We start from the raw sequence: 25,335 nt of genomic DNA on the forward strand, positions 1-25,335 counted from the left end.
GACAAAAGAGATGTGAAAACACATTACCCTAGTGTGTACTGTAGAAATATCAAGCATTTAGATAGCATGTCAGAAAAAATTTTCATTGACCATCTATGAATAATATGATACATGTATGAATTTTTTTTTGAGACAGGATCTCACTCTGTCACCTAGGCTGGAGTGCAGTAACATTATCATGGTTCACTGTAGCCGGGACTTCCCAGGCTCAAGTGATTCTCCTACCTCAGCTTCCCCAATAACTGGGACTACAGGATTGTCTGCCACCATGCCTTGCTATTTTTTTTTTTTCAGTCTTTTTGTAGAAACAGGGTTTTGCTGTGTTTCCCAGGCTAGTCTTGAACTCATGAGGTCTAGTAGTCAGCCCACCTTGGCCTCTAAGTGCTGGGATTACAGCTGTGAGCTTCTGTGCCCAGCATGTATGAATCCTTTAAAGCTATAGTATTATATCAATTGTTTTAATTACTGTTTTTTTTAAGCCTGAGTAGATGACTTGTAAAACTATCTAGATCAGTGTTTCTCAATCTTTTTTCATTATTGCTCCCCTACAGAGATCATTTCAATTTAATTTAAATAAATATATTAAGTTAATTTGATTTTGATTTCTACATAATAGTGTACTATGTTCACTATTTGCGTGATGGGTTCAGTAGAAGCCCAGACCTTGGCATCACACAATATATCTGTGTGACAAACCTGCACACGTACCCCTAAGCCTTAAAAAATTTTCTGTCTAACAAATGATACTTACAAATAAATACGTTTTTGTCAGGTAGGGTTATGTTTTGGTAACCCAGAAAACATTATAATATTGAAGATATTTTTGCCGTCACTCCAAGAACCAATTTGGGAGTGACATTGCCCAAGTTAAAAATGCCTGATCTAGCTTATTCCTATTTTGTTTAAAATTAGAAGAGTTGGAATCTCTACCTCAGCATGTGAAAGAGTAACTGCTAAAGGACTTGCTTTCCTGACATAAATAATTAGAACACTAGGGAAAAAATGTAAGAATCAACTATTTTGAGTTATTGGATAGTTGGCCGGGCAGGGATATGATCCATGAGAGAAAGCAAACAAATGAGTAAATACCTATGGAGGCCCCAGCTTGTTACTTTGAGACAGTTTTGAGGCTGCAGTGCAAAAAGGGAAAACCAAAATGCAATCTGGCAGTCTCCAAAAATACTGATTGTAATTAAAATTGTAATGTTGGACAACCTTCCTTTCCAAATTTAATAGGGAATTATTTATCAAGAGTCGTATAGTTGAACAAAGAAGAAATTCTGGTCATTGTTGATACTGATTTGTCCTCATATTATTTTAAAGTTGCTAAATATATAGATAAATTTAATTCTAGATTTATCTAGTTGTGAGTTTTTCTGAGGAATACCAACTATCTTTTTAATTTTTTCCTCAAAAATTGCTGCATTATTTAGGATAATTCAGTGAATTTAAAGCAATGAATTTGAAATATCTGCTAGAACATACATGCGTATTTCAAATGCAATGAATTTGAAGTATCTACTCTGTATATTTTAAACTAAACCAGCCTTTTAGCAGGAACACATGTCATTTCATTTAATTGTTTAGCAATTTTGTGAATAAAACACCCTCCAGTGTCACCTAAAAGAAATCTTAAGTCATTTTTAGAATCATAATTTAGATTCATAATATTATGTAGTCAGATTGGAAGGAAATTTTTTTAAATAATTGTTTTCTTGGCTTTTTTCCTAACAGCCAGGTATTTCTGTGACATGTTTCAATTAGAAGAGTTTATAACTTTGAATAGTTAGTCCCATCTCTTGATATCATACTCTTTAATTTCCTAAAGTTAACAACAAAAAATATAGTGTGAGTTCATGACATGGGGGGAACCCAGAGGTTTCGCTGCCCTGCCAGTCATGGTTGGGTCACATTGAATACCTCTGCAACAATTATTTTGCCCTTTATTCAACCAGCTGTTTAATAATTGTGATTTAACAACTGCGTTTCAAGCAAGTTGCTGGGCACTGCAGGTACAAAGATAAAAGAGGCAGTTCCTGGTCTTTCAGGGAGCTCACATTTAGAACATCTAAACAGATAAAGATAGAAAAGTTGATGTTAAATGTTAACATAGTACAATACATTGTAAATGATCGAAGCAGTGTGTGCTTTAGAAATAAGTACTTAGGACCACTTAGCCCAACATGCATGCATAGGCGTATGTGTTTGGGGAGAGGGTGGTTATGTTTGGGTATGGGTGACAAATGCAGCTGGGAAGGATAGGAGAGAGTGAATGTTTGAAATTCTTCAAAGAGGTAACAAATAACTAAGCTGATTCTTGCAGGACAATATGTGAACTTACCTAAGTAAAAAGGAGGAGGAAGTGAAGGATATCACAGGCCAAGGGAAGGCATATGCCAAAGCCAGCATAAAAGACCAAAGCACATTGAGGAAATTGCCAGTGTTTTCCTGTGATTCAGTTGGGGGGTGTAAGTATTCTGAGAAGGGGACGGCTGAGAAATAAAACTGGAGCAGGAGCTAGATATCTGAGACTTAGTACATGCTAAAAACATTTAGGGTATTGTCTTGAAAGTAATGTGTAGACCTTTAAAGAGTATAGAACCAGCTCTGAAGAACTCTAATACTACATGATAAGAACAAAACATTTCGTCCCTGGACCTGAGCAAGGCCAAGTCTGCTTCTGGATATAGTTAAGGATGTACAGGCATACCGCAGAGATATTGCAGGTTCAGCTCCAAATTATTGCAATAAAGTAAATATTGCAGTAAAGTAAGACACATGATATTTTTGGTTTCCTAGTGCATGTAAAAGTTACGTTTACACACTACTGTAGTATATTAAGTGTGCAATAGCATTGTGCCAAAAACAATTTGCATACCTTAATGAATACTTTATTGCTAAAAATGCTAACAAAATGAGCACATACTGTTGGGAAAATGACACCAGTAGACTTGATTGATGTAGGGTTGCCACAGACCTTCAGTTTAACTCCAGTATCTTTAAGGCACAATAAAGTAAGCACAATAAAACATGATATATCTGTAGTTTTTAATATGATATAGAATAAACACAACTGGAAAGAGAAAACTGTGGCCTCAGCCTTGTAAGCGTCATTGACTAGCCAACTATATTAACCTGTACTTAGTTACACCTAGTTCCAGAGCACTTCACAAAACAGAATAAACAGTATCATAGTAATCCTATCATAGTAATAGCACTACAGTTTGTAGGGAGTTTGAATTAAAACCTGACAAGCATATGACAGTGAAACATCTAGAAAGTCTTGATTAAAGATGAGTATGATTAAGCATAGGAAGTAGAGATTCACATGTAAAAAAAAGTCATGCTGAGCGCAATTGTGAAAATTCCTTGATGCTGTTTGTAGAGAGAAAAGTTAGTTAGTGTTAAATGTTAAGATTTCCAGTTGCTATTTGACAGCAGCAGGAATTCACTTTAAGGAGCAAAGCAAAGCAGTTGAGTAAAGGTAGCTATTAGAATATTTAGAAGTGAGGCCGGGCGCGGTGGCTCAAACCTGTAATCCCAGCACTTTGGGAGGCCGAGGCGGGTGGATCATGAGGTCGAGAGATCGAGACCATCCTGGTCAACACAGTGAAACCCCGTCTCTACTAAAAAATACAAAAAATTAGCCGGGCATGGTGGCGCGTGCCTGTAATCCCAGGTACTCAGGAGGCTGAGGCAGGAGAATTGCCTGAACCCAGGAGGTGGAGGTTGCGGTGAGCCGAGATCGCGCCATTGCACTCCAGCCTGGGTAACAAGAGCGAAACTCTGTCTCAAAAAAAAAAAAAAAAAAAAAGAATATTTAGAAGTGTTTTCTATCTGAGAAGGAATTAAACTTGGAATATATGGGGTTAAATTTTAGAAATCATGATATTTGGTACATATTTAAGTTTTAAGTTGTATTGGAAATGTAAATGTTTTCAAGCCATAGAGCCATTCTAGGTGACATCAATCTGCTAATCTTTCTCCTCCCAAGTCCATACATTGAGCCAAACCATTGGCAGCTAGGCAGTTATTGAGACCAACCCTTATTCTAAACAAAGTTGAAAACCAAATAAACTACTAGGAATTCTGTCCACTGAGGTTTTGCTTCTCTTTTATCTTTCATGGCCACCTCTGAAAGTACTAAAATACCAGAACATTTTGCATCTTTTGGGTTGGTGTATCACTAGATGTAATTTGTTTTACTCAGTTAGCTAGTCATAATGGATTCCCCATGAGGCTATAAGTATAGGTAAGCAAGAGAAAACAGGCATAACTGTAATACCTACGTATCCGTTAGAAACTACTTAGTCTGATAATTATCATCCAATATATGCCAACTTTCCTTAAAGATGAACTGCAGCTGGATATCCTCACCTAAGGGATCGCATGTTATCTGTTTCATACTGGACAGGTTGGACCACATTGCTACCTGGTATTCCTTGGTCTTTCAGATAGCCTCTGTTTGATACTAATAGTTTACCAAGAACCATTTCTCAAAACAGAAACACTTTTCACTTTACTTGCTGATGTGAGTATAGTCTTGTTTTAGAGCTCTAAGGGTCAAGAAATGAGAGGCAGTGAATTGATTTTTCACTAGAAAAATAGATGTACTGAATAAGATTGTACTGGCAGAAAATTGGTAGCTATACATGGAGTCTGGTTTGAGTAATGGGTTCTTTTCATTTTTTTTTTTTTTTTTTTTTTTTTTTGAGATGGATTCTTGCTCTGTTACCCAGGCTGGAGTGCAGTGGCGTGATCTTGGCTCACTGGAACCCCTGCCTCCTGGGTTCAAGCAATTCTCCCACTTTAGCTTCCCAAGTGGTTAGGAGTGGAGGCATGCACCACCATGCCCAGCTAATTTCTGTTTTGTTTTGTTTTGTATTTTTAGTAGAGATAGGACTTCACCATGTTGGCCAGGCTGATCTCAAACTCCTGCCCTCAAGTGATCCACCCCCCTTGGCCTCCCAAAGTGCCAGGATTACAGGCATGAGCCACCATGCCCAACTTAGTAATGGATTATTTCAAACTATCAGGATAATAAACTAATCAAAGATTAGACTTTCAAGGCATGGCACAAAAATAATCTGAACTTTGTTTTCTAATAAAATGTATCTGAAGATACAAAAGAAGATGATTTATGTATGTATTTTGTAACAGGGTCATGCTCTATGGCTCAGACTGGAGTATAGTGGCACAGTCACAGGTCACTGCAGCCTCAGACAGCTCTCTTCAGTAGCTGCAATTACAGGTGTGTGCTACAACACTCAGCTAATTTTTAAGTTTTTTTTCTTGAGACAGGGTCTCACTCTGGGGCCCAGGCCGGAGTGCAGTGGTATGATCATGGCTCACTGCTACCTTGACCTCCTGGGCTCAAGTGATTCTCCCACCTCAGCCTCCTGAATAGGTGGGACCATAGACACATGCCACCACGCCTGGCTAATTTTTGTATTTTTTTGTCGAGATGAACTTTCGCCATGTTGCCCAGGCTAATCTCAAACTCCTGGGCTCAAGCTCTCAGTCCTCCTTGGCTTCCCAAAGTTCTGCAATGACCAATGTGAGCCACTGCACCTGGCCAAATTTTTAATTTTTTATAGAGACAGAATCTCACTATGTTGCCCAGGCTGGTCTGGAACTCCTGGTCTCAAGCAGCCCTCCTGTCTCAGCCTCCTAAAGTGTTGAGACTACAGACATGAGCCACCATGCCTGGCCTTGAAGATAATTTTTAAAAATCTATAGGCCTACTCTGCAGTTTTACCATCAGGGCTTCCCAATGATACTTTTTAGCGTCATTACCTGCAACAGACATTTTAGCGCCACTTGGTTTGCTGGGTCTCAAAGGTCAGGTGTAGAGCTTTCTCTAACGTATCCTCAATCATCCTGAGAGACCTGCTGTGAATGCTACTCAAAGTATTAGCTTTTTAGTTTACCTTATAAATGGATAAGAGCTGTATATTAAAATGTGGAATGTGCTGCTTTCAAAGTGTAAAGAGGCCAACAAAGCTTTTTGTCTCCTTAGTAGGAAAGAGATAAGGAATATTAAATTCTCTTTGACTTCGGGAGGAATATTATTATATTCCTGAATCCTCGGGGAACATTATTGACATGGCAAGCCTCTGTATTTTTGAGGATTTACCTATTGATTCTGTCTTACATGTGTATCTTACCAAGGCACTTCATCTATCAACTCTTCTCCTCTCCTAGTCATAATAGCTTGCTGTCATCAGAGCAGGATTAAGTAAAAGCAGTATGGAATATTGAGGCAGCCAAGGTTTCTGCAGAGCAGATCGTGACATAGAGCAAAATTTTTTTATTTCCCTAAAGCAGGACAGTAGATGTATTCCTGTCCTTGCCTGGGTAAGACAACCTGTTAACTTTTGTTCTATCTGGATTAATATGAAGGAATAGAGCATTTGTAGGTTAAAGCTACATATCAGATACCAAGGCTGTCTTAATTTGCTCAATACGGAGACTCCATCTGGAGTGGCAACTGTAGCTGAAGTCATCTAATTAAGTTTATGATAATCTGCCATCATTTTTCAAGCCTATTAATTTTTGCAGTAGCCAAACTAGTGAAAGCATTTATCAAACCTGCAATTCCCTAATCGCCGATGGTAGACTAGTCTCTCCTCTTTTTTTGAGATGCCATGTTACTGGAGAAAGGAAGCTCTGTTGGTTTTCAGCTGTCCCTTCCTATACCGTATAGGCACTGCCTAGAATGCCAAAGTTTGGATTCCACCAATTGCTAAGAATATACATTTTAATTGTAAACCCAAAAACTAGAAAAAAAAGTAGCAAGGTCATATCTTAGCATTATCCTTAGGTGATGTTATCTGATGCTATTATCTGAGATTTAAAAAATTTTTGCTAATTTTTCATTGTGTGTAGAAATTCAATTCATTTTTTTTAATATTGATCACATAGCCAGTGCCCTTGCTAAATTTATTTACTAACTCTTAATAGATTATCTCTAAATTATTTTGGGTTTTATACAAAACATTCATCTTCTGAGAGTAATGACAGTTATTTTTCTAATTCCTATCATTTTACATCTTCTTTTTCTTGCCTTATTGCTCTGGCTGGAACCTTTAACATTGTTGAATAGAAGTGGTAATAACAGGGATCCTTGTCATTCTCAATCTCAGATGTAAAACTTTCAACATTGCACTGTTAAATATGATGTTTGCTTTAGGACTTACATAGATACCCTTTAGGAGAAAAGGGAAGTTGCCTTCTGTTCCTCGTGTGCTCAGAGATTTTATCATGAATGGATAATGAGTTTTATCAAGTGCTTTTAGTAAGTCTTTTACAATTATCATATTTTTATATTTGTTCTTTCAGTGCAGTAAATTAGATTGATTCATTCTTAAATGTTACATCCACTTGCATGTATAGAATAACTGCATTCCAAGTTGATTATGATATGGTATCCTGTTTGTATAACTCTGGGTTAGATTTGCTAATATTTTGTATAGATTTTTTTGTATCTATGTTCACAAGAGAGATTGGTTGATACTTTTTCTTTCTTGTAAGATACTTTTCAGGTCCTGATGTCAAGGTTGTTATAGCCTCATAAAATAAGAAGTAGTCCCTCTTTTTTGTATCATCTGAAAAAATTTGTGTAAAATTGGTATTTTTTAATTCCCTTCTTTAAATAATAAATTCACCAGTGAAGCACTCAGAGCCTGGAATTTTCTTTATTAGGTAGATTTTAAAATATGGATTCAATTTCTGTAATAGATTAAAGATGATATAATTTTCTTTTTCTTCATGGGTTCATTTTGACAGATTGTGGAGTTATTTTGTAGAGGTATGTTATCTATTTTATGAGAGAGATTCTTCATTGCATTTTATCAAGTGGGGCACAATTTTAATTTGCTCCATTCCTTTTAATGTTCACTTTAATATCTAGTTTAAGGTGGTATCTACCAGGCTTCTCTAATATAAAGTTACCCTTATAATTTAAAAAGTATTTTGTGGGAGATATTGTGTAACTATGTACATATCCTATTCCTCAAAAATTTTTTCATTTATTTGTATACTTATTTGTATCTTCGTGACCTCATGGCTTTCATTTCTTCAATGAGCAATATCAGTTACTGTAATTATTTATTTTGAGCTCAAACTATTAGTGGTCAGTGGGAGGACCATCAAGCTGACTTCTTTGCCCTTTTGACATATCCCCATCAGTCTTTGAATATCTCCTCACTTTCAGTACACAGATTTTTCTAGGCTCCTCAGGTACTTTGCCTGGCCCCACCCTGGAATTAGCCGTTTCTTCAAAGAGTCCTAGTTCCTTTTAGTGGATGATAGATTTAGAAGCCAAGACCCAGGCACTTGGTGGACTCACTGCTATTTAAGTGGTAGTGTTCACAAATCTTCTCAGCAAAGCTAGGATATTTATGTATGGATGTATGTGCAAATATATGCACATTTGTACTATATTTACTTCTATCTATGTATTTTTAAACTATGAGTTCACATGTATTGTCCAATCCCAATCCAACATCACAGAATTTGTTTTAGTGTTTTCCTTTTCCATATTTGTAAAATTCCCTTTTCCATCGGTAAGAGACCTGGCTGCCATTAACCTTAATATATTTATTATTTGATCAGTATGCACACATGTCCTCCTGACTCTCTGCACCCATGACCCCTTCACTCTGTTTAGGTTCTCATATTTCATACTGTCCTTCCTACTTGTGGGTGTCCTCATGACCATCTGTGCGTTGGCTCTGATACCCAAGGTCAACTTGCCCCATATTGGATGCCCTTATGGTCCTATCTAGGCCCTGACCTTTTGCTTGAGTTTTAGCACCATGGTCCAGGACTCCCCCTTTCTCCACATAGTTGCCTTCTTCATCCCACTTTGCCACACTCCAGACCACTCTCGCACTGGACACCCTGTCCATCCTGCTTAGGCTGAAGTTTCCTGATAGGCCACCTGTCTGTGCACATGCACACCTTACCTGCTCATGCTCTGATATCCTTCACCAGATACCCCTGTGTGTGGCACCCTCCTCACCCTCCTGGGTTTTCACAACTCACCCCAGTCACCTGGATTTATGGCTCTGATGCAGTTGCTCTCCTTCCTCAGTGTGAAAACACTCTTTATCTTGCTTGGGCTCTGTTGCCCCAGGCCAGGCTGCTCTCCCATGGGGAGCTTCCTTATCCTTCCAAGGCTCTGACTCCCCTTAATGGGCCTTCCTCACCTGCTTGGGTTTCAGCATGCTCTGTAGGACTGCCCCCATGTTTGCATGCTCTCTTTACCCTACTTTACACCTCAGTCTGGCCACTTTCTGAATTGAAGACCCTTCTCACCTGCCCTTGGGTTTTGACACTATGTGCTTGACTGACTCCACTCCCTAGTATGGACATGGACACTCTTCTGTCATCTCACTGGGGCCCAGGCCCCAAGACAGCAAACTGGGCCAGACATCTTCCCATTTGGGCTCTGACATGTGGCTTTGGACCACTGCGGCTTCCTTTTCCAACATCAGTGTAGCCTTCTGCCTTCCTCTGCCCCACTCAGTGGCTTTAGGGCTGAAATTTTCAGAAAGAGAAGAAGAAAGGGGAAATTGCTGTCTTTTTAATGTCTGTGGGATTTAAAATGATGTCCTCTTTTTATTCCCAGTATTAATAGTTTATATAATCTCTCTTTTTTTCCAGACTAATCTAGTAGTTTATCAATTTTATTCATGTTTTCAGTGAATTTTATTTTGATGTTTTCTGTTATATGGTTGGTTTTTAATCTCTGTTCTTTATTATTTCATTTCTTCTACTTTCTTTGGATTTAATTTGCTATTTTTGTTTACTTCTTGAAGTAGGATCTTCTTAGACCATTGTTTTTCAGCCTCCTACTCCCCCTAATATTATATGCTCAGACCTATAAATTTCCTTCTAAGCACAGATTAGCCACATTCTACAAGTACTTGGGTAAATTATTTTCATTATCATTGTCTTCAGGGTATTTCTAATTTGTATTGTGATTTATTCTTTGATCCATGGATTGTTTTGAAATATATTTTAATCTCTAGCTATTTTTGTCTAGATTTCTATGTATTTTCTAGTTATATTTTTGTTTCAGATTTCTAGCTTAATTCTGTAATGGTCATGTTACCAGTGGATAGTCTTGACTACGAGTCCCCCAGATTCTTGGCGTTTTGAACAAATAATTATACAAAATGCACAAACAAAGCAACGAAATAATGAAGCAACAAAAACATGGATTTATTGAAATGAAAGTACACTCCACAGAGCAGCCCAAGAGCACTGGCTACAGAATTTTCTGGAGTTTAAATACCCTCTAGAGGTTTCCCATTGGTTACTTGGTTACATCCTATGTAAATGAAGAACTGGACTGTAATCAGTCTGATTGGTGGAGGAGGTGACCAATCAGAGGCTGACGTGAAGTTACAGAGTTACACATGAAGGCTTGGCCCCTCACCAGTCTGATTGTGGAGAGAACCAGTCAGAGGTACTTCCCATTTTTCATCTGCCACACAGTGCAAAGGGAGTAGCCTCCGATCCTTTTGTTACTTGGGTGTGGAGAGGTGGGGTTTTCCTTTTGATTAATTTCTAGGAAGTCAGCATGGCCTTAGCTTCCCTGCCTTTAGAATTTACTCTCCTGCCTCATTTAGAAAACATCCTCTTCCTGCTTCCAATTTGTGAAATGTATTGAATTAACTTAACTTATTGCCCAGCATGTAATCAGTTGTGGTAGATTTCCACAGGCACTTGAAAAAAAAATGAATTCTGCAGTTGTTGAATATACACCATTTTTTTTAGAGCTGTGATTCTCACCACTGTTGTGAAAGCTAAGAACCACAGGTCATATTCCGTGTGTGCACACATGCTATTTTTTCTACAGTAAGAAAATACTTCATCTTGTTTTGTAGGTGCTATGCAATATGCAGATGGTAAATTAAAATGCTTAAAATATACCCATGCCTAAATCCTTTTATAGATATATGATTTATATAAAAATAGAGGCATGAAATTAGGTAGTAAAGCAAGAACTAAAGTAATGGAAGGGCATCATCATGTGGTGTCTGATAGTTCTACTAGAAATTTCTTCTTTAGGTTGTTTACAGTGTAATTTAATAATATAAGTTTTGTTAGTTTATAAAACAATTATTTTAAAAAATTTTCACATCAATTATATTTGAGCCAGCTCTTAGTATACTATGTAGAATAAAAAGAGATTGCAAACATTTAAAAAGGAGGGATCTTCATAACTATTTTTTAATGAAATGTTTATTCCACCTACATTTGTGTGTTCTTCACTTTAAAAAATAAAATGCAAAAATAAAGTGAAAAGTAAAGATAAAAGTGTGGCATTACTATTTTCAAAACTTGGAGGATATGGTGTGGCTAAAATAAATTATATATATTCACAGCTTTAATGTTGTTTCTCTCAAATCTGGAAAACAGTAGTGAAGTCTACCCATTGAACCTACTTAACATCTTTAAATATCACAGGCCCATTTTTGTGTAACTTGTGCCTTGGTCTCTGGAGCAAGAGTTACACTGAATCTAAACTAGCACCAGATGCCTGGTGTTCAGCTGTGAAAATACACTAGTTGGCCCACGGCTAGGCAGGGGCCTAATATGAAAAAGCAAGCCAAAGGAAATAAGGCATAACATTATTACCAGAAATTACACTGTGCTGGCGTATCAAAAGGAAGCTCAGAAAAGGATTATTATATTGAGGAAAAAAATAACCACAGAGAGAAAAAAAATACTCTAATCCAGAAAACAGGCCTGGCACAGTGCCTTACGCCTATAATTCCAACACCTTGGGGCACCAAGGCAGGCAGATTGCTTGAACCCAGGAGTTCAGGATCAGCCTGGGCAACCCTGTCTCTACAAACAGTTTTAGAATTAGCCAGGCATGGTGGCACATGCCTATTGTTCCAGTTACTTAGGAGGCTGAGGAGGGAGGATCGCTTGAACCTGGGAGGTCAAGACTACAATGAGCCATGATTGCACCATTACATTCCGACCTGGATAACAGAGTGACACCATGTCTCCAAAAAGAAAAGAAAACTGAGATGGAATTGCCAAATTAAAGGATGGGGAAGGCAAAGACTGGATCATATTCATTTTGTAACCAATATTCTTTCTCTTTCATCCTCCCTCCTGGATCCTACATTGTTTAGGCGTCTACTCTTTTCCATATAGATATGAACAGTGAAGCTGGCCCCTCCCCAGCTTCAAATTTTGACGGCTTCTGATTAATTTCAGCCAATTATGGTCATCCCATTTCTTCTACCAGTGATGGGTTTAGGAATAGACATGTGATCCAGTTCTGTGCAGTGAGATCCGTGAGGCACTATGCTCAAGACTTCTAGGAAAGATCACCTCTCTTCTAAGAAAAAAGGCAGGCTGGGCACGGTGGCTCATGCCTGTAATCCCAGTACTCTGGGAGGCTGAGGCAGGGGGATCACCTGAGGTCAGGAGATTGTGACCAGCCTGGCCAACATGGTGAAATCCCATCTCTACTAAAAAATACAAAAAATGAGCCAGGCGTGGTGGTGGGCACCTGTAATCCCAGCTACTCAGGAGGCTGAGGCAGGAGAATTGCTTGAACCCCCGAGGTGGAGGTTACAGTGAGCCAAGATCGCACCACTGCACTCCAGCCTGGACAACAGAGTGAGAGTCCATCTCAAAAAAAAAAAATGGTAAAGGAGTAGGTGGTGTGTTGACTCCCAAAACCACTTACATTGAAAAATGTTTAATTGACTTCATGTTACAGTAGTTAGGTATTACCCTTTAATTCAATGACTAATGAAACGCACTTTTAAAGGAGTAGAGGATGTCAGTTGAATGACTAATAAACTATATCCCTTGGGAATATATTTGGAAACAGAAAATCCAACTTTTTTTTTTTCTTTAACAAATAGGGATTTGTCTCGGGCATCAAGTTTGGAGGTAGCTACTTAGTGATGTTTCAGGTACCTGGGCTTTTCATTTTCCTGCTTCTGCCTTCCTAGCTTTCATTCTTATGCTTGTCACTGGATGGTCACAAGGTAGCTGCTACTCCTCCAAACAGGAGGCAGGGGAAAGACAAAGGGACAGAGGGACTTGCCGGTAGAGTCTGCCTGCTTTTATCAGGAAAACAAAACTTTCCTGGAAAGTCCACTCTGAAATCTGCGCAGATCTCATTGGGCACTCCTAATTGGAATGCTGCTTAGGAGAGAAAGAGGTTATGGTTGGAGTCAAGTCAGTCTGCCAGCAGTGCTAGCCACACATACTCACCTACCCCACATAAATGGATCAAGCTAATTAACTGCTTAAAACCACTTGTCTTTTTACCATTCTGGAATTCCGTGGGTTTTTTTGGCTACGACTTGCAACATGTCTAATCTGTCTTCTCGAATTTAACTTCAACTATATTAATTCCGTCACTTTTTTAGTTTTTGCTTATGTTATAAACTAAAGTTAGTACAGCCGGCCCTCCATGTCTGTGGGTTCTGCATCTGTGAATTCAACCAACCTCAGATGGAAAATATTTAAAAAAAAAAATGGATGGTTGCATCTGTACTCAACATGTGCATACTTTTTCTTATTATTCCCTGAACAGTACAGTTTAACAACATTTACGTAGTGTTCACGTTGTGTTAGATATTATAAGTAATATAGAGATGATTTAAAGTATGTGAGAGGATGTACTTAGGTTATATGTAAATACTATACCATTTTATAATAGGTACTTGAGCATTTTTGGATTTTGCTATTTGAGAGGGAATGGTGGAGTCAGGACCAGTTCCCCACATAAACTGAGAGATGACTCTGTGGTTAGACCATTAGACTCACTAAGACATTGTTTTTCTTTTTTTCCAAAATTAGGGCCTCTGAGCAAATATGTAAATTTGTGCTAAGTTTGTGCAAATTATTGTTTTTCATTTGAACTAAGCATTGTGGTTATTTTTAAATGAGGCTTATAGTTCTTATGTACCTTTTTATCTTAGGAAGAACAGAGGAACTATTGAATATTTGAACTGAACTCCATAACAATGATAATACAAACTACTGTTTCTAGGGTCCCTTTTGAGAAAAGAGATGCCCAGTTCATTAAAAGAAAGAAAAAAAAAAGAGCAGTGTTTAAATTTAATGTTTAGTATTGCATTCAGGATTTATCTACAAAGACTTAGGTGTTCTTAAATTATGTACTGGACTCTATTTCCTTATTTCCCTCCTGCCCCTAACTCTGTCCTTTTTCACAGATATGTTTATTCTCAATCACTGAGATAAATCATTGAGGTAAAAATTAAAAGGATAATTTAAGAGTGAAAGAAAATGTGGTTTCACATTAAATGCTAGAGGTGGAAATGCCTACTATAAACAAGACGGAGTCATACTTTACAAAGAATACAGCCACAGATGTAGAGTGGGATAGAGTGCCCTTATAATGGAGACGAGACAGAACACAGCCTCCAATCTTTGCTGGTTGATGGATGTTAGCAAACAGGGATTGGGTCTGATTCACAGTGCACCTCATTTTAGGATTCTGGATCCAGGACCAATGTAGAAAAACATTTCTGACACTGCTAGCTGTATGCTAGTTTAAGTTCATCTCAGTAACTGAAGAACATAGATGAGTTCTTGTTGAACATAGGTGAAGATCAAACAGGTTTTATGTTTGTTTTTCCCAACCACATTTGTATTGCTTTGACCCTAGGGTGGCCACAGATCACAGGGTAATAGATGAAATATGTATACATCAGGATTGTTTTGAGAGAGACAAATAAATAAGCTATTTAGCTAATACTTATTACTCTTCATTTTTATGGCATATAACAGGATCTTTCTTCATATATGACTTATATTTTTCCTAATCTCATTATGCAGGAGGAGAGGAATGGGAAACCAGATTATTTTATTTGTGCCTCTGAACTAGGGAAAAAGAAAAGTCATTAGTAAATCTAATAGTTATGTTGCCATCAGTTTTTTAATCCAGTTTTCAAAAGTTACTTACAATTATTGTAGACTGTACTGCGTGTTGAGGCTAATTGGAAACAGTGACCAGATTCTTAATCATTATCAGGAAACTGCATTCAGAGAATGAGAAGAACACCCCCGCTGGATGAATTGCAGCCACCACCATATCAGGATGACAGTGGTTCTCCCCATCTGTCATGTACACCCTCAGAAATTGGGGACAGTAAATGTGAATTTTCCCACTGCAGCAACAGTCCAAGATGCTCATATAACAAGTGCCCAAGTGAAGGAAGCACAGGTCATGAAATAGAAAGTTATCATAATAAAGGATATGAAGAAGATGTTCCAAGTGACAGCACTGCAGTCCTGAGCCCTGAAGTAAGTAAAAGCACATAGAAGTTTGAAAATAAGTGTTATTTGGAGGATAATAATCCTGTGCTTCTCCTCTTGGTAAGAAGAATTGATTTTATCACTATCTTGTTCCTTTATGACTTATGATATTAGTATCCATTTTTAATCTGATCTTTATCCAACAAACTTATCAGGTATGTCCCAGCTAGTCTTCAACTGCCCCCACTCTCCAACCCCAAGCCCCACCACCAAAGGAGGATGGGTACTTAAGATGGTTTTTTTTTTAAAAAAAAAAAAAAAAAACACTTTATATAAAACATTCTAGAATAATTACCTACTTATTTCATCTTGAGGTTACTATTTGTATTTATTTTATTTTGGATCTTTTTTGCTCTTGAGAAGTTACTCAGTGTTTCACAAATCTTTCAAAATAACCTTACTGTATTTTTTATCATAGAAAATACAAAGAATAAATGATGATCAGCTTTACTAATGAAATTTGAATCCATGACTTCATGTTGTTTGGTTGAGTTTTAAGTTTACTTACTGTTTTGGAGCAAAAATGTGGAAGTGACAACAAAGATAATTTTGTGGCAGTTTTGAAGTATTATCATATTTGAAAAAGAATTTGTTTTAATGTTTATATCATGATGAAAACTATAAAGGTAATCTAGAGGTTTTACAAATTAGTATTTGTTTTTAGATTTACTTTCAAGTTTTTTTGTTTTTGTTTTGAGACAGAATCTCGTTCTGTCACAGCTCACTGCAGCTTCCTCCCACCTCAGCTTCCCAAGTAGCTGAGACTACAGGTGTGCACCACCACACCCACATATTTAAAAAATTTTTTTTGTAGAGACAAAGTCTCACTGTGTTGCCCAGGCTAGTCTCAAATTCCTGGGCTCAAGCAGTCCTGCTTCCTGAGCCTCTCAGAGTGCTGGGTTTATAGGCATAAGCCTCTGCACCCAGCCTACTTAAAAGTTTTAGATTGCAAGTTCTTGCAAGTTTTTACAGCTTTTTTTCCAGACAACATTCAGTAATACTGAAATATGTCTGTATTCTCACCAGATGAATTTTCAGATCTGCTGCCAAAATTAAATAATAGATGTAGTTTCCTAAGACCCAGAGCAATTAAGCTATGGATAGAATTTCCTTAATTTAAGTTTTTCTTCTATAATTGCTAAAAATACTTTGTATCTGTTACTGCTTTTTTAGTATTTCTAGTATTACAGTATCTGACCTAGAAGAAAATTGTACATTGATACAGTTTAATATATCATTATTTTATGATTTTCCATGATGGATGTTTATGTTCCATTACCTAAATAAATTTGAAAGAGCCATTTTGTAGCTTTGTAAACTGTGTATATATAGCCTACAAGTTAACAGTGAAGCCTGGACTGTAGGATTAACAACAACAATAATACCTATCACTACTTTTATCTGGAATTTTGCTATAAGCTTTATGTAGTCTGCTCATTTAATTCTAACAGCCACATCTTTAGTAAGTTATTATTTCCGTTTTATAAATGAAAACATTAAAAGTCAGAGAGCTAAACAATTTGACCAAGTACAAGAAGCTCTTATATAGTGGAACTATAGTTCAAACCCAGTTCTGTCTGGCTGCCAAAACAGTGCTCTTAACAACTACATTATATTGAGTTTTTTGATCTAAAATGTTGTATGAGAAATTACTTTGGTTCAGTGGTACCCTCCAAACATCACCAGGAAAACTCTCTCAGAGGACTAAAAGACCAAAGTAAGATGCTCAAATTATGTGTATGAGTGAGTGTGTGTGTGTGTGTGTGTGTGTGTATGTGTGTGTATGTGAGAGAGAGAAAGAGAATGTGTGTGTGTGTGTGTGTGTGTGTGTGTGTTTCACATACAAAGCAAGAAGTAAGAGGAGCTAGATGAAATCAGTTAACACACATAGGGATAAGCTGCAAGTGTGTAGAGGTAGCAGGACCACACCATGTGAGTCCTGGTTTATGCAGTGCCCATACATCCTGTCCACTGTCTCTTTTCCATCATCATTCATATTTATGATGTAACAAGGACCAGAGTTGAGATTTGAACGAGGGTACCAAGAGCTGACAGCACATACTTGTTTGTGGGAGAGATAAAGTTATACTGTACACCTGGCCACCACTGAAACTTGTCAGTTAGCCTACTAGGCAGTTGTAGGTTTTATATGCATTTCTTAAGTAGAGCACATGGATGACAGAGCTGTCAGTACAGAGGCTACATGATCATGGCTTGTGTGTTTCATCCCTTTATAGGTAACACTAATTTGATTTATCATATTTTCTATCCGTCTATCTTTGGCATATGTTGTAAGTTATTAACTATTTATATTTAATATCTTACGAATTCTGCCTGTGTCTCACAAGCTGCTTCTTTGCTCACTATCTATAGTTAACACATACTGTGAGTTTTGCCCATATTTCAGAAGCTGCTTACTTGCTATCTGTAACCACTTCTTTGGAATTTTCTCCATCCTGCTTATTTTTATGTCTTCTGTAACAGCACTGAATATACTCAAACAGTATAGCAAATGCACATTACATAAATATTTAGATATGAATGCTTATAACCTATGCTAATATAAAATTTACTTTTGTGTTTTTTCAAGTTTATTTTATTTCCTTGTAATAGATATTATATGTGAGATAGAAAGTTGTCACTTTTCTCTTGGTTTAATCCAGGCTGTAGCTATCTTAGAGCCTATCCACATACATGATTAAACTGAGAGAGAAGAGAAGGTTCAGAAGAATTCCATGGGAAGGAGTTTATAAACACTTTTGATGACCTGTTGCTATCTAAAGGTTTTTTAAAACTGATCCAGATGCCTTGAAAGGAAGGACTATTGCTATTGCCTATTTTCAGAATGCAAATAATATCTTTTATCTGTAAAGGTTCTACCCTTTCAACACTGGGTTTCACAAGAATTGTTGGAATGTTTGAAAAAAAAAAAGAAAAAACAATGAGGGAAATATCAAGAGAAACAAAATTCAAAAATAGCTGTCTAGGACCTGATAAACATTTTTATTGCCTGAAAATCCTAGCTGTCATGATACTGTTTTAGAAAATATTTAATTGCAATACCAAAGCCATATAACTAATAATCTTCAGTGACCAATTATGAAGTAGTATACATTAAAACATTTTGCTCTAAATTGTAAATTTTTTTAACAGAATAAGAATATGTTTGTTTTGATTTTCTCATACTACATTAAAAACTGAATTCTCCTATGGGAATTTATTCCTTCTCTGCAAGTATTGTTCTTCTGTTGTTTTTCTTTCCTCCCATACATTATACCAACTAGCATGTAAGATTTATAAGACCAAGGACTAACTGGGCATGGTGGCTCACACCTGTAATCCCAGCACTTTGGTAAGATGGAGGCAGGAGGATTGCTTGAGTCTAAGAGTTTGAGAGCAGCCTGGGCAACATAGCAAGACCTTGTCTCTACTAAAAATAAAAAAAATTATCCAGATGTGGTGGTATGTGCCTGTGATCCCAGCTACTCAGGAAGCTGAAGCAGGGGGATCACTTGAGCACAGGAGGTCAAGGCTGCAGTGAGCCGTGATTGTGCCACTGTACTCCAGCCTGGTTGACAAAGCAAGACCCTGTGTCGGGAAAAAAAAATAGGGACTCAAGTTGGCTCTCTTTGCAGAAAGTAGCACTCTCCTGACCTAAAATAGGCCCTGGCACATAGTAGGTACGATAGTTACAGCACATATTAAGCTGCCACAACAAAAAGACCCCTCAGCGCCCGCTAAATGCAATGGCTGAAGAACACAGAAACCTACTTCTCTTTTGTTTAACAACAGTCCAGGGTGAGCAGGGAGCTTTACTCTATGAGATTATTCAGGGACCCAGTTCCTTCTCTTCTGTTGCTCTGCCTTCCCCTAGGGTACTGTCCTAGTCTACATGGTCTGAGCTGACCCACACATCCTGTTTGTATATCTGCTTGTGGAAGAGTGAGACAAGAGAGTGGAGGGCAAGTAATTTCTTACATAAATCTGATCTAGATGTTTCACACATAAATTATGTTTGTCTCCTATTGGCCAAAGCTGAGTCGTGTAGTCATCTGAACTATAATAGAGGTACTGAAGTATAGTCTCTTGTGGATAGTGTTTTGTTTTAGACAGAGTCTCACTGTCATTGGGGCCAGAGTGCACTGGCACTATATTGGCTCACTAAGACCTCTGCCTCCCTGGCTCAAGCGATTCTCCTGCCTCATCCACCTGAGTAGCTGGGACTACAGGCACCCATGCCCAGTTAATTTTTGTATTTTTAGTAGAGATGGGGTTTCACCATATTGGCCAGGCTAGTCTTGAACTCCTGACCTCAAGTGATCTGCCTGCCTTGGCTTCCCAAATCTTGTAGGTAGTGTCTCTAGCTAACACTCAGGAAGGTTTTTGTTTGTTTGTTTTTAGTAAATGGAAGAAGAGAAGACTGAGATTCAGTAGTATTCAGTGCCACTCAAACTTGAGAAGATTTAAAAAATTTATTAAGTTGGTCTACATTTTGAAAGGAGAATTATTTAAGATTTATTAAAATACTTAAAGAGGCAAAGTGGTGTAGTTGAAAGGTCAGAGACCTAGGTTTGACATTGTCAGTAACTAGTTAAAATTCCTATTATATTCTAGATAGATAGACTGGCAGGAATTTGAGACAATTATAGGAAAAATGGTTATATTACTTTTAATTTCATAATTAAATGCATGATTTCAGCCTTTCTTGGACTTTTATAATGTGTATTCTGCCATTTTCAATAGTCATTAATGTTAGAAAATAATGTGTTTTTAATTTTGGTTAGAAATTGACGTAAACCTGTGTTATGTAGAATAAATATTTGACTGCTAACATTTTGAGGCCTTTTATTTATACTTTCATATTTCACATTTCCATTAAGTCTAAATATCTTTATATTTTATTACAGATGGGGGTGTTTTAGAACAAGCTCTGAAAATGGAACCAAATTTTTCAATAGCATTATACTTTTATTTATGTTTCCTTTCTCTGCAGCCTGTTACTGTGCTGTCAATGGCATTGTTTATAAAATTGAAAGTAAAATGTAGTTTTTTTCTACAAAAGGAGCAGGTATACCCACTTAAGGATATATTTTAAATTCTCATTTATAAAATCATACACTTTCTCAAAATTGTGATGGTGAATATTAAATTCTAAATGTGTCTTTATTATCATAAGTTTTAAATTTCACTTACTGCTTATACTAATCTGGCCCTATAGGGTAGCTTTTGGCTGTAGTTGACTGTTAATTATTATCATATTACTTTCTTAGTGGCAGCATTGCTTTCACATCATCCTCTTAAAGAAATACCAAGTATTTATTTACATCCTAGGTTAAATAATTGAGTTAAAACTCTAACATTTAAATTTTCTTTTCTTAGGATATGTCAGCTCAGGGATCATCTTCACAGCTTCCTAAACCTTTTGATCCTGAGCCAGAAGCTAAATATGGCACACTGGATGTGACTTTTGACTATGACTCACAAGAACAGAAGCTTCTGGTAACAGTGACAGCTGTCACAGACATCCCAACATATAACAGGACAGGTGGCAACTCATGGCAAGTACACCTTGTTCTTCTACCTATAAAGAAACAGAGAGCAAAAACCAGCATCCAGAGAGGACCATGCCCTGTCTTCACAGAAACATTTAAATTTAATCATGTTGAATCTGAGATGATTGGAAATTATGCAGTTCGGTTTAGACTGTATGGTGTACATCGCATGAAAAAAGAAAAGATTGTGGGGGAAAAGATTTTTTATTTAACAAAATTGAATCTTCAAGGGAAAATGTCATTGCCTGTGATATTGGAACCTTCTTACAATCATTCTGTGAGTATCTCATTAAATGGCCTGAATAGAATTTATGTTCATGGTTTATAGTATGCACAATTTTTAAAATCTTTAATCAACCCAACAAGTTTGTCAGTCTATTTTTTTATTTAGTAATCATGCCTTTACAAAAATTTCTAAGTCCTGGTTAGATAGATATGCTTTTTCTTACCTATAAAAGTTACCCTTGAAGATAATTTGTGATTTGTATTTTTTATTTTATCATTCACAGAGTTTTGGCACAGGGTTTTACATTTTTGTTGTTGTTGTTGAACATTTATTAAATATTTGATTATGAAGTCATCCAGACCCCTTATAGTATTTTTTTTTCCAGGTTAAAAGTAGGTGATAGATACATTTAGAAGAATCAGCCCCATATTTTATTTACTGTATTGCAGAAAGGATTTGCTCTTACGGAATATGCAGTGCTACGTAGGTCATGACTGGATATATTTCCAGAAGTTTTGTGAAATTATTTTAAAGTTTCAAAAAAAAAAAAAAAGTCTGGCCTCATTAGACTGTTCACCCTTTTTTTTTTTTTTTTTTGAGATAGAATCTTGCTCTATCGTTCAGGCTGGAGTGCAATGGCGCAACCTCCACTCAACACAACCTCTGCCTCCTGGGTTTAAGCGATTCTACTGCCTCAGCCTCCCAAGAATCTGGGATTACAGGCACATGCCACCACACCCGGCTAATTTTTTGTATTTTTAGTAGAGATGGGGTTTCACCATGTTTGCCAGGCTGGTCTTGAACTCCTGACCTTGTGATCCGCCCACCTCAGCCTCCCAAAGTGCTGAGATTACAGGCGTGAGCTGCTGTGCCTGGCTGACTTTTCACCCTTTTTAAACAAAGATTTTGAAGTATTTCAGGAGAACCCTTAAGCTTAGTACTTTGAGCTAGTTCTCTCTTTTCTCTTTTTGTCCTCCAGATGATAATCACATATAAATCACTCTCTCTCTCTTCGTATTTTTAACTAAATTCCCACAAGGCATTGCAAATCACAGGAGAGAAATGTCTGCACTGTTTATTTAAACCAGGGAGATACATTATGCCACATAGTTATTTAGATTATGAAAAAAATCTGTGATATGCTCTAAGTGTGCATTATGGTTTATAGTCTTCTCTGTTATATTGAATAAAAAGCATTTTTTAAATATACAGATTTTAGAATAGATTTATATTTTAAAATAAAAGCATAGTATTTTAGGGTTGTTTAAAGCTTTTAAATGTGTAAGCTTCAGTCCAAGTAGTTTAGGGTCTTAACTGCATTTACACCAGGCAAGATTTTATCTTGTAGGACCTTCATACACAGTCATACCATGCCAGTTTAACTAAGTGATTTCAATGTTTTTAAGTACAAAATGATGGTAAATATGGTATAATCATATGGGTTTCTGGGATAAGACTTAATCTCTATTGGGAAAATTGATAACGTGTTATCCTTCTAAATTTTCAGAATTACCATTTTGGGGAAATGCCAAAATGGTAATTATTTTAGAATAATTTAAGTTTTAGATAATTTTAAATAAGTATTACTTTAAAATAATAGCAGCTTATAAGAGGAGAGAAAAAAAGAAAAAACAGGCAATATTTCAGGGGGAAAAGAACAAATTTTTCATAAAATTGAATAATCTACAGTTATTAATATGATTTCTAAACTTTTTCATTATTTGGTCTGAGTGATCACTAGTTATTCTGTGGAAAATACGCCCTTATATAGAAATAACTCATTTAAATTAGAAGAGAAAGACTGTGTCATCAAGAGGTATGTAATTTATCTGTTCCCAATTCTGTTTTAATTATATTCATTTCACAAATAAAATGAAGCCAAAGAAAGTAATACTGTTTTATCTTTGTTCAAACTAAACAGTTTTTAATGGACCTACATTATGTGTGTTAGCTTATAGTCATTGATTCTGTAATCTTTTTCTGCCAACCAGTACAATACATTTTTGAGGAGTGTTTTCAAAAAGGAAAAAGTGCTAAATAAATAGCTTTTAAGACATAACTTTTTTCTTAAACTTTCATTTTAAGTTCAAGTTTACACATGTGCAGGTTTATAAGTAGACTTGTATCATGGGGGTTTGTTTTACAGATTATTTTATCACCCAGGTATTAAGTCCAGTACCTAATAATTTTCCTGATCCTCTGTCTTCTCCCACCCACCACCCTCTGATAGGCCCCAGTGCCTTTTATTCCCCTCTAAAGATAAAACATTTATGTTTGAATAAAACTATCCATCTTCTGCTCTTAGAGAATGTTTCTCCGTGTTGATTGCTTCTCAGATTCAGTACCCTGTATTTAATTGTTCCTCTTTTTTGCTTTCCTTCTCTCTCCACCTTCTCAAAATCTCATTACTTGCTTTTGGCTTCTGTGCTATCAGTTGTTTACTCATTAACATGTAATGCCAATAGAAAGTATATATTCTATCCATACTGTAGTGTTAATGTTCTCTTTGCTTAAGTTTTAATGTTAACTTTGTGGGGAGATCTTGTGATTATAGTTTACTTGGGTGAGTTTGGCTCTAATTTTTGTAAGTTGTAATAATATATCTGTAAGAGCTATATTCATAATGAAACATCTGTTTTAGTTGCTTTTCTTTCCCAGAGTCTGGGTGTCACTCTGGGAAAAGTCAGGGTCACCCAGGCTAGGTTGTGGTAGTGCAATCATGGCTCACTGCAGCCTGAAGCTCCTGGGCTTAAGCAATCCCATCTCAGCTTCTCAAATAGCTAGGAGTACAGGTGCGCACCACCAGACCTGGCTAATTTTTTTTAAAGAGATGGGATCTTGCTATTTAGTCCACGCTGGTCTTGAATTCCCAGCATGAAGTGATTCTCCCACATCAATCTCCCAAAATGCTGGTGTTACAGGGCTGAGGCACCATGCCAGGCCTTCTAATAGCTTTTGAATAATTACTTATTATTGTTGTCATTTTTGTTGTTGCAAGAATATTAGCCTTTTGGCAAGGAAAAGTTTTAATCCAGCCAAAGAATTTGCAAACTACAATTAAAACACATTTAAGCTTACAGATTTTTTTTAAAGATAATAGAAAAATAAAATTTTGCATATAAATTTAGTTGGATAGCTAGTTTTGCAGGAACTGATTGAAAGGAGAAAAAGACCAATGTTACCAAAATGGTTTTCTGCGGACTAAACAGGTAGTTTTCCTGAGAATAAGAGTAAAGTTTAACATTTAAGATACAGTTTGAAGTATGCCTTCTTGATCATTGCGTGATAGAAAATATACTAAGAGTTGCAAAAGCATAATTTCTTTCTACTAAGTAGCCATGTAAACTAAGTAAAGCATCTGATCATTTTGGGCATCAGGTTTCTCATTAGTGAAATGAGATCTGGAAAGGTGTATCCATCTCTGATATTCTCTAATTATGTTAGTATATATTGGGAAAGGAGTTAGGTGGGAACAGAAATTGGTGAAATTTAGATGAGTTTTGTATGCTTGATACAACATTTTGTGGCAGATATGTATTATGTTTTCTCACTCTTCCACCTTTTCAGTAACTATCTGGGAATAACTATGTCTACCTCCCTAAGGTAAGCCATAAAATTGACTTTCCCAGTCTCACTGGTAGGTATGGCATGAACTGTGTGACATAGACTCTGCCACACATATTCGTTTTTAGGAAACCTTAATACAGACTGAACAAAGAAGCGGGTGCTGCAGTCAGATTATGTTTCCATGGAGTTGATGGTGGAGGTATCTGGTGTTCAGAGGCAATAGTAACTGTTGAAAAATAGCTCTGCTGATGCAGTAATGGTATTGGTGCTGGGCTGCTAACAGTTGCAATAGAGAAAAGCCCTTGGCACAAAAGAATCCAGTGAGAACAGCAGCAGATTTTCCTCACCTGACCAATTCTGTAGTATGGCTTGCAGACTTTATTCTTGAGAAGCTTAACCATTAACTTGATTCTTTATTCATCTTCATTCCTTTAATAAATTACTGTTTCACTTTATGAGTCAGAGTTAGCTTCTGGTGTTTTCAAATAAGAACCCTGAAATAGCCATATGGTTTACTGTTTGCTTGCTTTAGTCCTGTCTTATGCCAGACACAATAGCTAGAATGTCAGTTACCCTTCCTGCCATGGTATGTCCCTGTCGTACTTTGAACTCTTCTTACACGCTCAGCGTTGTTCATATGGCACTCTTTCTTACTGT

General features: G+C 36.8%; 1 protein-coding gene across 6 annotated transcripts in view; it reads left to right on the plus strand.

The window, feature by feature from the left end:
- The window catches only part of SYT14 (synaptotagmin 14), a 186,456-nt gene that overhangs the window by 118,917 nt on the left and 42,204 nt on the right, over positions 1-25,335 (plus strand). For all 6 annotated transcript variants that reach the window (XM_032289120.1, XM_032289126.1, XM_032289121.1 and 3 more), the window contains 2 exons: positions 15,050-15,321; positions 20,713-21,162. In XM_032289120.1, the coding sequence (XP_032145011.1) occupies positions 15,050-15,321; positions 20,713-21,162 (722 nt within the window). The remainder of the gene's footprint in view (positions 1-15,049; positions 15,322-20,712; positions 21,163-25,335) is intronic.

Source organism: Sapajus apella, unplaced genomic scaffold (genome assembly GCF_009761245.1).
Source record: "Sapajus apella isolate SASKATOON/1434 unplaced genomic scaffold, GSC_monkey_1.0 scaffold22, whole genome shotgun sequence".
In the NCBI taxonomy this organism is placed as follows: domain Eukaryota; kingdom Metazoa; phylum Chordata; class Mammalia; order Primates; family Cebidae; genus Sapajus; species Sapajus apella.